This window comes from Hibiscus syriacus, unplaced genomic scaffold, assembly GCF_006381635.1.
Source record: "Hibiscus syriacus cultivar Baekdansim isolate YM2019G1 unplaced genomic scaffold, ASM638163v2 tig00111812_pilon, whole genome shotgun sequence".
NCBI lineage: Eukaryota > Viridiplantae > Streptophyta > Magnoliopsida > Malvales > Malvaceae > Hibiscus > Hibiscus syriacus.
In genome coordinates this window covers 474,817-489,669 of record NW_024063187.1, presented here as the reverse complement: position 1 = coordinate 489,669, position 14,853 = coordinate 474,817, and the positions used below count along the sequence as shown (strand labels likewise).

Sequence of the window (14,853 nt, the reverse complement as noted above, 5' to 3'; positions counted from 1 at the left end):
AAATATTTTTTTATATTAAACTTTCTAATTACATTAAATTATCTAATTGCATCAAATTTAAGGGTTTTTTGTCAACAAAACTACAGGGTCAATGGGATTATGGAAAAGCTTAGACCCCGTTTGGTTCACGTCATATTTCATTTCTGAGAGGAATGGTTTTTTCGAGTAACGATACCCATGTTTGGATGAGCTTCATTCCCAAGTGCAAGGAAAGAATGAATACCAACAGTGGTATTTCTTTTCTCTTTTCCCGGGAATATCAATCCCCCGTCTCTCGAGATATTTTCTTATTCTCGGTTCCGTTGTCTAAAATACCCCTGCTTGATTCTGGCTGAAATAAAATCTTCTGCTTCTTCGATTTGGCGTTCAATTTGCTTCTGGCATATTAGTCTCCCATCTCCCTTTTAGGTATTTGCTTCTGGCGTTGATATTTTCTACATGTTTCTGTATTTTCTCTACTACTACATTGATCTGCCCATTATTTTTCTAATTTTTATGGGTTCGTGGGACTAATTGAGATGCAACTATTTTTCAATGTACCCAGATTTGAGCTCACTTGAGTTGCAGTAGTTAAACCCATTCAAAATCTAAGGAGTTATCCATCTTTCATTGAAAAACTAGGTATGTTTTCATAGATGTGAACTTTTTCTTCTTCGTTTATGAAACTGATGCATTGTTTATTGAACTGGAACTTCTCTGTGTTTGGTTTGATTTCTTCTGGTTGTTAAGTCTTGTATTCTCCATTTTGAAATCTGTGCACTGGCTTTGAATGGTTGTGATTAATTCGTCTTTGGTTAATATTTTTTCTTCATGTACCCTTTTGTTCTGGACATGCCACGACGCCCAGATGCATACTAGAATTTATGCATACTTATTGCTTGGATAATTTTTAATACCCAGCTAAACCATTCTTTAAAATTCCACTGTGTGCTTTGTTCTGGCCAACAATACTGTAGTTCTTCCCAAATGCTGCTTCCTGGTGTGCAATCCCTGATAATGTGAATTCCTATCTCACTTTGGTTTGGACATGACTGACACCTGTGACTATTCATGATTCGTCTGTAATGGAGCATATGATTTGTGGGGGTAAAATCTTGACAGAATTTCCATATTTGAATTTTTATTTTTCTGTGACATTCACTTGCCCACAGTCTTTTGTAGAGCATCTTTTCTGAATCTGCGATTTCCTCTCCTTTAACGCTAGGAAATCTTGTTTCTTCCTTCTTCCTACCAAACTAGGGAGCCCAAGATACTGTTCAAGATTGGAAATACTTGATACTTCCAGTATTCTCCTCACATCTCCTCTGTTCGCATCAATCACGTTTGTGCTAAAAACTAATTCGGATTTATCCAAGTTTATGGCCTAGCCTAAGCATTTCCCATATTTGAGAAGTAAATTCTTTATCTTCCCTACTGTACTTGTTGTGGCTTCCCCAAATATTAAACAATCATCCGCAAACATTAGGTGAGTGATTTGAGGGGCATACCCGTTCAATTTTACACCCTGGAACGTGTTAGTGCTCACTGTTTTTCAGAATAAGGTTAAGAGGCCTTCGCTGCAAATGAGAAAGAGATATGGACTTAATGGATTGCCTTGCCGCAATCCTCTTTGGGGGTAGGAAGGATCTTCTGCCTCACCATTCATCGCAACCGAATATGAGATTGTAGTTACGCATCTTTTGATTTTCCTGATCCACTCTTCATCAAACCCCAATCTGTCCATCATGTGCCAAAGAAAATCCCATTCTACCCTGTCATACGCTTTGCTTATGTCCAATTTTAGAGCGAAGTAGCCTTTTCTTTCCTTCCCTCTTTCCTCTTTCATGTGAATGAGTGTAACAGTTCGTAGGATATGATGATGTTATCTGATATCAGTCTCCCTGGCACAAACGCACTTTGAACCTCGTCTATGCATATATGTAAATAGTCTTGCATTAGACGAACCAGCATTTTTGAAATGATCTTGTACACCACGTTGCATAAACTAATCGGTCTGAACTGGGTTAGTCTACTTGGTGTCTTAACTTTCAGAATTAGTACAATATGAGTTCGGTTTATGTCCTCCATATTATGCTCGTCATTGAGCAATCCTATGTACTAGTCACTTACTTTGGCTCCCACAATGTGCCAGAAGCGTTTATAGAAAATGGCCCCTAGTCCGTCTTCACCTGCTGCTCGTATTGGACTCATTGCTTTCACTGCCCTTGTAACCTCTTCCTGTTTGAAAGGTTTCAACAGATTTTCATTTATTTCTTCTGTTATACAAGGTGTCACTGCTGTCGTTATTTCCTCATCAATTCCTTCCAATTTCGTCTTGAATAAATATGTAAAATATTCACGCGCAAGTCTCTGTATATCCTTGAAATTGCTTTACTTTGAAATTGCTGGAAAGATATAGGTATTTGATGGTATTTCCTTGAAATACCCATGTCCGGATTTGACCCTCTAAGGATCCTCCAAATGCATGGAAAACTTAGAAAAATCTAAACATACCCGTGTTCAGCACATATTCACATCTAACACTCGCACTTGAATCCGAGTAACATAGGGCATTTCACCAAATCATAGTTTAAATTGTTTTAGGTGACTACCATTCAGCCTTCATTATTTCTGGAAGCAGCATTTACCTCCAATGACCCACAACCTGGCTGCGGTTTTGAGATTCTTTTCATATTTCATTCCTGGCTTCGTAGCACTTCGGATTTCTTTACATACTATTGCATTCTGAATGAGATGAACTCTTCTTTAGTCGTTGCATGAGAGCAGACACGAGAGATGACAAGAGAGTAATTGGCAGTCATAATAATAGGTATGTAATTTGCCGTTTTAAATTATTTTATCACTCTCTAAATAAAACCATGACAATCATATGAAATGTAGAACATAACAAGTGAATAGTCAGAAGTAGATTCATGGCAATGACAAAACAAGTATCATTCACTTGTTATGAATTTACATCCATTGTTTTTTTAATGAAAAATTTCCATAAATTATCATATTTCTTTTATTTTGTTCAATTCAATAAATTTCATTCTTCGTATTTAATTTTTTTATCATTTTAATCTTAATTTTTTTATAAGTATTATATTATTTTTCTGGTATAATAACAGTTTAACTATAATTTGTTGTTGCTATAGGAAAACTTATTTAAAAATGTATGGAAATTCAGGGATGGTGCATTGTGATGGAGGGTAGCGGTTTGAACTTTCATCATTATAAATGGTTAAATTTTGATTTTCATCTCTATACTATGATTAATTCACGGATTTAGTCCCCTTCATTTTGGCTTGGCATAATCCGATCTTTTATCATTATTGTTGTTGTCTAGTCCATACCACTAACACTGTTAAAAATGGTCATAAGGTGTCACCAATATTAGGCCTCCTCGCTTATAATGCCGACAGTGATATGAGTTTTGGTAGTCCTTTCGAGCTTGGGATTCTTGCCATTGACAAACCTATTAAAATCGATTTCAGCAACGTTACAAAGGCATCCAACATCACAGGATTCTTGCCATTGTGTGCTGCTTTTGAAGGAAATGGAAAAGTAACATTGAAGAACCAAGTATCACCCAACGATTGTGTGGCAAGCAGGCATGGCCAGTTTGGTGGTGAAGTCGCCGTAGTCGTTGGCTGTGAGGAAGAAGATGCAATGGAAACTGGTGGTGGGATGCTCGGTGGGAGCTGCTTTGGGGGCTTTTCTTTTGGGGTTGCTTTTAGTGGCGATGTTTGTTAAAGTTAAGAAGAAAGAAAGAATGGAGGAGTTGGCGAAGAGAGCATATAAAGAGGATGCTCTTCAGGTTTTCATGGTTGGATATATAAGGGCTCGAACATCACCTGCAACTTATCGTCATCTTTTAAATGGTGGCTATGGATTCTTTTTCTTTTCCTTTTTCATGTATGATCATTCTGTAGACACTAATTTTTTACTTCCCGGTCAAAGCCCGTTTTTTCCGACGTTCAACAAACAACAGCAGGAACCGCCAACCGAGTTCCACGGTCAACCTAAAGAATCCTCTCGCCTCACGCCTCGCACCTCCCTCCACATCACCCGAATCCTCGCCAACAACCAACAAACCGCAAGCAAAGCAAGAATTTCAGTCCTAATGAGAGTCTAAAACCAGATTAACACTATAAATACACATGCAAAACGAGGTAAAAGAGGGAAAAAAGCATTCGGTGAAAGCAAAAACAAATAACAGAGGGGGAAACCATCTTCCTCATAGCATCGATATTTATGGAAAGAGGTTTCAAAAGCTTGAAGGCTAAGCCCGTTCAGCTCCGTGTTTGGTGAAACAATTGCAACAGAACTAAACCATCGGCCTTACCCTTTCTCTTTAGAAACCATTTACTAAACCCCATCAATTCGGCATCTTCTTCGATCTACTTCTCAAATTCCTCAACAAGCTCCCAGATTCTACCCGTGTACGTGATTAAACGCATTTGCGATGCTTTTCCATCTTCAAGGTTAGAAGAAAGTTAGTCGGTTTGCCACTTGGCATGCCGTCGCTTCTTTGAATGGTAAAATGGAAAAGGGCAGAGGAATCGATGACAATGAACCAGTACCATTTCAGTCAGGACCACCCGTGGATAGATATGGTTTTTATAAAGCAAAATGTTAGTAATAGTAGCGCTGTGGAAGGTTTAGCAAAGTGTAGGGAAGCTAGAAGTGTAAGAAAATGGAAGAGAAAGTTGCTCCCAATCGCACAAAGGTTCAAGCAATTTGCGTGAAAATTAAGCAAATCCCACGTGAAAGGTGAAAGTGGACTTTGGGGGTAAAATCTCCCTATGGTCCTTCAAATATTACGAGTGAATTCCAATTTTAGTCCATTTAGTTTGTTCTCTTTACGTTTTAGTCATTGAATCTAATTCATAGTATCTTAATGTGGATTTCGAATTTAATATGTTTTCGTTTTAGTCCCTAATTTATGTTTTAATCGAAAATGGCCTAGGAATTTCTACATGTTTTAATTTAGTCACTATTTTCTTTTCTTACTTTTTTTTATTTAGCCACCGCTATTTTAATTTTGGCATTTTGATCATTATTTATTTATTTATTTATTTAGGTTTTTTAATATTTTATTTTATTTTGTTTCGTCATTTATTTATTTTAATATTTTTTTATTTTTTATCTCTATTTATCCATTTTATTTGTTTTATTATTATATTAATTTTTTTCTATTATTAGTTTTTTTTTATTTTACAATCTGACAATATCCTTGGCTCTTTTTAGGAGAATTTTTTTGATCAAATGTAAGTAATTCGAAACGGGCTTTTAAATTTAAATTTAATTTTTTTTTTAAATTTTCGCAATTAAAGACAACCGATAAATTAATTGGTATCGAAAGGCGGTTCAAAGGTGCTAATCCTTCCTTGATCGTAACCGACTCCCGAACCCGACACGTTTCTGGTAAAATGCAGATTAGGTAAGATGGTGTCCGACCTACCTAAATGTTTTTAAAATGGTCGGTGACGACTCTAACCCAATTAATCACGTCGAAGCCCAATTTTGAGGCCCACCCAAAAGACGGTCGCGACAGCTTAGCGACTCTGCTGGGGACAGGTAAGTGAGTTAGGCCATAATTAATTTTCGGTTGTCTTTTTAAGTGAAAATAGTAAATTTAAATTTATTTATTCAATTCTAATTATTTACCTTCGATTTTTTCAAGTGGTTGACCAACATCTTTAATATTATTTTAGAGACTGCCAAGATGCCAGAGGAGTGGAGAGAGTCTACGGTGATACCAATCTATAAGAATAAAGGAGATCCCCAACGTTGTGACAACTACAGAGGTATTAAACTACTTAGCCATACCATGAAGCTATGGGAAAGGGTGATAGAGGCTAGGTTGAGACAGGTTACTAGGGTTTCAGAAAACCAATTTGGCTTTATGCCAGGTAGGTCTACTACGGAGGCGATTCATCTACTTCGACGGCTTATGGAGAAATTCAGGGAAAAAATAGAGATATTCACATGGCGTTCATTGACCTTGAGAAGGCGTATGATAGCGTTCCCCGCAATACGATCTGGAAGACCTTGGAAACAAGACGGATCCCAACTGCTTATATCCGGGTGATTTATGATATGTACTATAGATCTACTACATACGTCAGGACTACAGTTGGTGACACCGAGGCATTCCCGGTGGAAATCGGACTCCACCAGGGGTCGACTCTTAGCCCTTACATCTTCGCCTTGATTATGGACGACATCTATTGTGCGACACCAGACGGTGTTCCATGGTGTATGCTTTTCACTGACGACATTGTCCTAGTTACTGAAACAAAAACTGAGTTGAATAGTAAACTGGCTACCTGAAAGACTGCTTAGGAAGAAAAATATCTAAGGATCAATATTGAAAAGACAGTATTTATGTTCAAACTTCAGTGGGAACCAAAACTATGAAGATGTCGAAGTATGCATAGAAGGACACATTCTCCCCTTAAAGGATTGTTTCAAGTACCTAGGGTCTATGATACATAAAGATGGGGGTGTGGATGATGACGTTACACACCGTATAAAGGCAGGATGGCTAACGTGGATGGTTGTTACTGGATTTTTGTGTGACAAGAAGGTGCCTCTAAAACTTAAGGGGAAAATTTTATAAAATGGCAATAAGACCAGCGCTGCTGTATGGATCAGAATGTTGGGCAATCAAGAAGGATCACGTAAGGAGGATGGAGGCCGCAGAAATGAGAATGCTTCAATGGGCATATAGTAAGACTCTGTGGGACATGACACCAAACTCTGCTATTAGGATGCCCTTGGGGGTGGTGTCTATATCTGAAACATTGAGGGAGGGTAGACTACGGTGGTTTAGGCATGTCCTTAGGCGACAACCGTCGGATACAGTCAGGAGGGTAGAGTCGATTACAGTCGACGGTGCCAGAAGGAGAGGACGACCAAGGCGGAAGTGGGAAGACTGCTTGAGATCTGATTTGAAGGATTTAGCCCTTACCGAGGACATGACCTCTGATAGGAAAGTATGGAGACTTAAGATCACGGTAGCCGAGTAGTGCGTGTCACATCCATAGAGTGTATCATATATGTCTTCTTTTAATGCCTTTGTAGTAATTTCCATGACTACTACTTTTTATGTCTCTGTAATTGGAATGTATGAAGGCTAAGAACTAGGGTAGCGGAGTAGTGTTGCCTTAGATTAGGTTTTAACCCATTTGACTTTATTCCTTCTCGTTGCTTGCTATCGTGACTTCACTTCTGTGTATCCTTCTTATCATGTTTCCTCTTTTTAAATTTTGTCAGGTCTTACGTTTCTGTCTATATGCAGAGATTTTTACGCAGAGACTCATTTGCAGGGATTACTTTCCATTACAGATGCGCATATGAAGACTACATATAATGACTATTCAACTATGTATTTATATATTTATTTATACATGCATTGTATTTTATCTTTATTTTTAATTTTCTGACGGACAGAGGTCTTCCACGGAAGCTTCTCTCAACTTGGCGTTGGGGGCAGCCTACTACCTTACCTCCCCCTTACCCCATTGTATATGGGAATAGGGTTTTGTTGTTGTTTTTTCAAGTAAATAGTTGTACTGACGTTTTTTTTTCAATGATTTTAGATTTTCAAAAGTTTTCATCTCAAGCTCTATACCCGGGCTCTGAACCCTATTTAAGTGGGGTGAAAACGACACCTTCGTGAGAATTTATTCTCCGTGCGGGCCTAGCAAGTAGCCTTTTGGATTCATATACCTTATGTCTTTGTGTGAATTTATTCACCGTACGAGCATAAGGGAATGTATCCTCTCGAGTTTAACTTAATCCACACAAGCTTGTAATGGGCTTAGGACTAAGGGTCTGGCAAGCCTAAGGGGGCACCAGCAAGGAGAACTCGGGTACCTTATTTTAGAACCTAAACCGGGAGAGTACAGGGAATTAGAGCCCACCCCAAAACCTCATTTCAAACCCTAGGATGTCTGAATTATTTCCTGCTTTACTTTATGTTCAAAGCATGCGAACTAGAAATTTATGCGGTTAGGACTTGTTCAAAATCGACTTCTGGATAGAGATCATGTCCGGGTAGGAATAATAAGCATGTGGGGTAGATATCATGTTGGGTAGGATTTTTTATTTTCATTATTATCCTTATCTCACTAACTTTTTCCTTTCATTGTTTTTTAATTTTTTTTATTATTTACATCATTCAAAATAGGTGTTGATCCACTAAAATGTGCTCGTTAAACCTAAATAATTTGCATTAATGGAAAAAAGGGTTGTAATACAAGAGGTGAAAAACGCAGAGGTCCGACTATGGTTAGAGAGACAATTTGCAAAACAATTCAACCAAGAAGGCGTGGTACCCGTAATAAAAAATATGCCACTATGCTGCATTGCAAAAGACTTAGAACAGACTGGGATTTACACCTAGCACATCAAAAGTCGACCTTTTGAGTTGGCAAAATTTGCAGGGGCAAGACGAAAGAGGCTATTAACCTGGATAGTCCCTTTAAAGACAACAAGAGCAGGGTGACAAAACGACAGCTGAAATTAGAGGCCATGGTTGAGGAATTCAAGAAGCAAGCAAGTAAACTTCAAATATTTCCTTTCGATGGAGGGCTCCAATGACTTATTCGTCGGGAAACGGTTCAACAAAATATGAAAGCCAGAGATGCAGTCATTTGAGACTCCTTGAAATAAGTACAAAAAGCAACTCAACACTTGCACGGTTTAGCCAGAGAAGCTGGAGCGGTTCGACATAGTATTCGACCGGTGACAGACGAAGGCAGAATACTAGCCAACTTGTTTTGGGGTCTAGAGGATTTAGTCTGGTTGTACCTTTAAATATGTTTATTGTCTCTTAAAAGATAAAACTCTTTTGTCCCAATAAAGATTATTTATAATAACAGACATGTTTTCGGATCAATGCCTTGAACATTTCATGCATTTTTGCATTCTGCATCTACATTTCATTTTTAAGTATTTTCATGAAATTTCTTCATGGAAGAATTGATGAAGTGGTCTTAACCACATGACACCACATGGAAGCAAGATTTTAACAATTAAAGAAAAAATTGAAATCAGTATAGTGGGAGCCTGATCAGCTGATTGTAGGACTAAGCCTGCCAGGATAATCTGAGAAAAGAGTCCCCATATCCTAAGGGCTACGGTGTTGAAGTTGTGTACAGTTATCACATAAGAAGCTCCATACATTCCTCTGAGAACTATAAGGCACTGAAGCGCAATATTCAAAACCTGATGGATTTAGGGGCATGGACAATCGAAGAATTGGGCATTGCATCTACCATTTGCACTGAGATCATTATTTTGTTTAAACACGTTTTTGATCTTTCATGTTTGCTTAATCTTTTAAACGGCTGAATTTATGCTACCTTCTAAGGTGGAATAATTGAACAAATTTTAATCTTTAGTTCTTCGAATATTAAATGAATTAAAGATTTTTTTAATTCTTCAAGAATTATAGATTTTTGACATATGGCAAGATTAGACCTTTCTTATCCTGTTTCAAACCCAAAATAAAATACATTGATTCTTTACCCAGAATAATTCATGGTCATTACCAAAAGACCAGATTTTGATATTACCACCCTTTGAAACTTTTGAACATTGTCTTTATCTTTTCGATGCACAAAGAGTCATACACATACATTTCTTTGAGTCAATAAAATCACATCATTGTCTTTTTAGACTCAAAATTGACATTTTTATACCATTAAAACCTAAGGCATTGAGTTGTTCATTTGAGCATGAGCATTCTTCTAAGAAACAACTTGGAGCATCTCGCAGGGAGCCTAAACATTGAGACATGTTGAGAGCAAGAAGCAGAAAGAAGGATTCATTCTAAATAATTCTATCATGCATTAATTACACTGTTTTCATGTAAATAAAATTAATCCTGAAAATCTATCTCCCTGGGGATACCTCTTCTGTGAAAACTTCAATGTATGAAATGATGAACGTCTTTCTTTTTTCATCCATTCACAACTTGAGAAAATATATATCCCTTGTGTCCCCTTTTGAGCCTATAGTATTTTTCTTCTTATTCAACCCTAACTAAGGATCACCCTCCACACTGGGGGCAAGGTGGAAGAAATATGCTTATGTGAGTGAAGACATCAAACCAAAGGAGATACCAAATGCCAAGTGCGAAGATCCAATCAGAACAAAAAGAAAAAAGAGAAAAAAAAGAAGAAAAAAGCAAAGAGAAAATAAAAAAGAGAAACAAAAACAAAGAAAAAGTGAAGAAGAAAAAAGACAAGGCGCATATGCAAAGATTCACTCGATTCAAATGACGGTTCGAGATTTAAATTATGAGATTGATCAAGCACAATCATTTCAGAATCACTTCACTCGAAGATCATGGGATATCTAGAGAAAATCAAGAGAAACACATACGAGTAGATTCAAATTGAGTAAGACAGGATTGAAGGCATCAAAATGAATTGATCCTTGGTTTAATACCTTGAAACACTTGTTTGGGCTTATTTATCCTTTTCTTTCATAACCATGAACCATGGCCTACATTACGTGCCTTAAAAGTCCTTTCTAATCATACATGGATTTCTAAACAGAATAGACTATCTTCATATTTCATCTCGCCCGTCAAGATTAATCTTTATTTGCAAAAAGTTTTTTTAAATTTTTAATGCATGATAGAGAAAAATAACAAAGGGGGGTTCAAGACGTAAATTCCGAATGACATCTTGAAACCAAAGGAGGATTCGAGTTGAAAACCTGAAAAGGCGGCTCGAATATAAAAATTGTGCAGCTGAGGCGATCGCACAAATTCCTTGATAAGGCATCGCACAATCCGAGCGTGACCATGATAGTTGGGAGCCAGAGAACACTTCCAGTAAAAGAGCATACAAGCTACCCCATCAAACCTTTGAGCATCAAATAAACAAAAATGCCAAACCTTTGACCAAACACAATAACCTGAGACTTTTTTTACCCATTTTCCAAAGATAACTTTGATCTTGGCACTTGTCAAATAGCTATAATTTATTGAAGGATTAACAATGTAATTAATTCTTTGATATCCAATGAACTCTAGTTTTATGATTCGCCTCGACTGTAAAACCGTGAAAGGGGCAATATTTTCAAAACTTTTGATTAAACATTTTTCGAAACTCTTTTAATTGATATTTTCAGAACTTTGAAAACAAAAGAGAAAGAAACTTTTTTTTTTCAAACAAGACAATCTCTCTATAGTGGATCTTGGTAAATGACATGTGGCTCTCAGACACAAAACTCATGCTTAGAATCAATGTTGAAGCAAGAAATGAGGAATATTGGGGCATCTTTGAAGATTCAATATCGAATATTGGGGCATCTTTGGGGATTTAACATCCTGATGCGAATTATCAGATCTTCTGAAGGCCTTTTCCTCCACATGCAGAAACAAACAGACAAAGAATGAGGCTCCATTTAAGAGACAAAACAAGAAATAATTCATGTTGCATGCATCTTAGACATACTTAAGAGCATCATATTCATCATTTTTGCATACATAATCTCTTGTAGCTTTTAGAGTCAATTTTAACTTCACAGCGAAGGATATTGGACTCAACAAATAACTTTGCAGCTTTCATAACCAATTTCAACTTCACAGCGAATGATATTGGACTCAACAAACAATTTTCCAACTTTTAGAGTCAATTTCAACTTCACAGTGAAATATATTGAACTCGAAAGAGATGCAATTTACAAGTGTGAATTTTAACTTCACAATGAATCCAATTAAAAGCTCAATTTCACAACGAATGAGTCATCTATGATTTCAACTTCACAAAGAAGGATATCGTGCCCGATAAAGTGATTTAGCGTCACAGCAAGCATATCATCCACAGATTTAACTTCCTTAAGTCAACGATTACAGCTTCTAAAAGGATTTCTTTAACATGCAGGAACAAGCAGATTAACGATCGCCTTTGATATTGTTTCTCTCGAAACAAGGGGTCGTCTTGCTTGAGACTAATTTACTTAAAACAAAGTTTTGTCTCTCTTGAGACAGTTTCCCTTGAAACAAATTGTCTTTCTTGAGACAGTTTCCCTTGAAACAAATTTTGTCTCTCTTGATACAGTTTCCCTTGAAACAAATTTTGTCTCTCTTGAGACGGTTTACCTCGAAACAAAATATTTGAATATGTTTTCCTTGAAAAAATTTTGTCTCCCTTGAGACAATTTACCTTGAAACAAATTTTGTTTCTCATGAGACAGTTTCCCTTGAAACAAAATCTTTCAATACGTTTTCCTTGAAACAAATTTCATCTCCCTTGAGACAGTTTCTTTTGGAACTAAGTTTTGTCTCTCTTGAGACAGTTTCTCTTGAAACAAATTTTATCTCTCTTGAGACAGTTTCCCTTGAAACAAAGTTTTATCTCTCTTGAGACAGTTTCTCTTGAAATACCAACATTTGAATATGTTTCTCTTGAAACAAAATTTTACCTCCCTGAAGACATTTTTTCTTGAAACACAAAAAAAACCTTTGAAATCGTTTCTCTTGAAACACAAAAAACCTTTGAAAATGTTTCTCTTGAAACACAAAGACCTTCGAGTTTGACTACGCTCAGCTCCAAGGCACATCATTTGCAACATAGCTTAAGTCGAGAAGGGCTATCTGCCATCCAAAGACCTTCGAGTTCGATTACATTCAGCTCAGAGGCAAATAAAACTTACAACATAGCTCGAGGCAAGAAGGGCTATCTATCTACAAAATTGTCGAGATCGATTCCATTCAGCTCGATGACACATCAATCGCACTATTGTCCGGTTGTAGTCGAGGTTTTCAAGTCGAGAAGAAGATCTGGATTAGTCATGCCTTAGTGACAAAGAACTATTTTCCGACAGCATAGCTTAAGTCGAGAAAAGCTATCTGTCAACGAAGACCATTTGAGTTCGATTTCGTTCAGCTCAAGGGCCTATCAACCACATGGTGGAGTCAAGGAACTACTTTCCAGAAGACCGAAGTTGACTACAATTTGGTAACGAGAAGCCACAATCCGAACTACGATTTCAATTCTATATCATTTTAAGATGGACTCGACTTCGCAACGGAGGAGCCATCCATAACCCAATTCAACAGGGAGTTGTTCTTCAACTCCACCAAACGAAAATTCGTGTCTTTTTATCTTTGTCCTATTTTTTGTTCCACAAAAAAGGACAAAGAAGGGCAGTTGTAGACACTAATTTTTGACTTTTCGGTCAAAGCCTCATTTTTTCCGACGTTCAACAAACAACAGCAGGAACCGCCAACCGAGTTCCACGGTCAACTTGAAGAATCCTCTCGCCTCATGCCTCCCTCCACATCACCCGAATCCTAGCCAACAACCAACAAACCGCAAGCAAAGCAAAAATTTCAGTCCTAATGGGAGTCTAAAATCGGATTAGCACTATAAATACACATACAAGACGAGGTAAAAGGGGGAAAACATTCGGTGAAAGCAAAAGCAAATAACAGAGGGGGAAACCATATTCCTTGTAGCATCGATATTTATGGAAAGGGGTTTCAAAAGCTTGAAGGCTAAGCTCGTTCAGCTCCGTGTTTGGTGAAACAATGGAAACAGAACTAAAGCATCGGTCTTACCCTTTCTCTTTATAAACCATTTACTAAACCCCATCAATTCGGCATCTTCTTCGATCTAGTTCTCAAATTCCTCAACAAGCTCCCAGATTCTGCCCGTGTACGTGATCAAACGCATTCGCGGTGCTTTTCCATCTTGAAGGTTAGAAGAAAGTTTTGCCACTCAACATGTCGTCGCTTCTTTGAATGGTAAAATGGAAAAGGGCAGAGGAATCGATGACTATGAACTAGTACCATTTCAGTCAGGACCACCTATGGACATATATGGTTTTATAAAGCAGGATGTTAGTAATAGTAGTGCTGTGGAAGGTTTAGCAAAGTGTAGGGAAGCTAGAAATGTAAGAAAATGGAAGAGAAAATTGCTCTCAATCGCACAAAGGTTCAAGCAATTTGCGTGAAAATTAAGCAAATCCCACGTGAAAGGTGAAAGTGGACTTTGGGGGTAAAATCTCCCTATGGTCCTTCAAATATTACGGGTGAATTCTAATTTTAGTCCATTTAGTTTGTTCTCTTTACGTTTTAGTCACTGAATCTAATTCACAATATCTTAATTTGGATTTCGAACTTAATATGTTTTCGTTTTAGTCCCTAATTTATGTTTTAATCAAAAATGGCCTAGGAATTTCTCCATGTTTTAATTCAGACATTATTTTCTTTTCATACTTTTTTTATTTAGCCACCGCTATTTTAATTTTGGCATTTTGATCATTATTTATTTATTTATTTTGGTTTTTTTAATATTTTTATTTTTACATTTTCCTTATTTTATTTTATTTTATTTTGTTTCGTCATTTATTTATTTATTTCTTTTAATATTTATTTATTTTTTATCTCTATTTATCCATTTTATGTGTTTTATTATTATATTAATTTTTTTTCTATTATTAGTTTTTTTATTTTACAATATGACAATATTCTTGGCTCTTTTTAGGAGAATTTTTTTGATCAAAGGTAAGTAATTCGAATCGGGTTTTTAAATTTAAATTTTTTTATTTTTCGCAATTAAAGACAACCGGTAAATAAATTAGTACTGAAAGGGCGGTTCAAGGGTGCTAATCCTTCTTTGATCGTAACCGACTCCCAAACCCGACACGTTTCTAGTAAAACGCAAATCATATAAGATGGTGTCTGACCTACCTAAATATTTTTAAAATGGTTAGTGACGACTCTAACCCAATTAATCACGTCGAAGCCCAATTCCGAGACTCACCTGAAAAACGGCCGCGACACATTCTTTTTGCAAGGTTAGTTCTATATGTCTTCGAAATAGAATCGATTCTTATGTT

General features: G+C 36.9%; 1 protein-coding gene across 1 annotated transcript; it reads left to right on the top strand.

Moving 5' to 3' along the window:
* The first annotated feature begins 2,146 nt into the window (after window positions 1-2,146).
* On the top strand, window positions 2,147-3,735 carry LOC120171120. The gene is made up of 2 exons (XM_039178908.1): window positions 2,147-2,228; window positions 3,329-3,735. Exons 1-2 carry the CDS (start codon window positions 2,147-2,149, stop codon window positions 3,733-3,735), a joined length of 489 nt encoding a protein of 162 aa, XP_039034839.1.
* The last annotated feature ends 11,118 nt before the right edge of the window (window positions 3,736-14,853 follow it).

Excerpts from the sequence above, each read along its gene's own strand:
- LOC120171120 (XM_039178908.1), top strand. The coding sequence starts at position 2,147 with ATGGCCCCTAGTCCGTCTTCACCTGCTGCTCGTATTGGACTCATTGCT. Across the intron at positions 2,229-3,328 it reads AACCTCTTCCTGTTTGAAAG|TCCATACCACTAACACTGTT; the intron begins GTTTCAACAGAT and ends GTTGTTGTCTAG.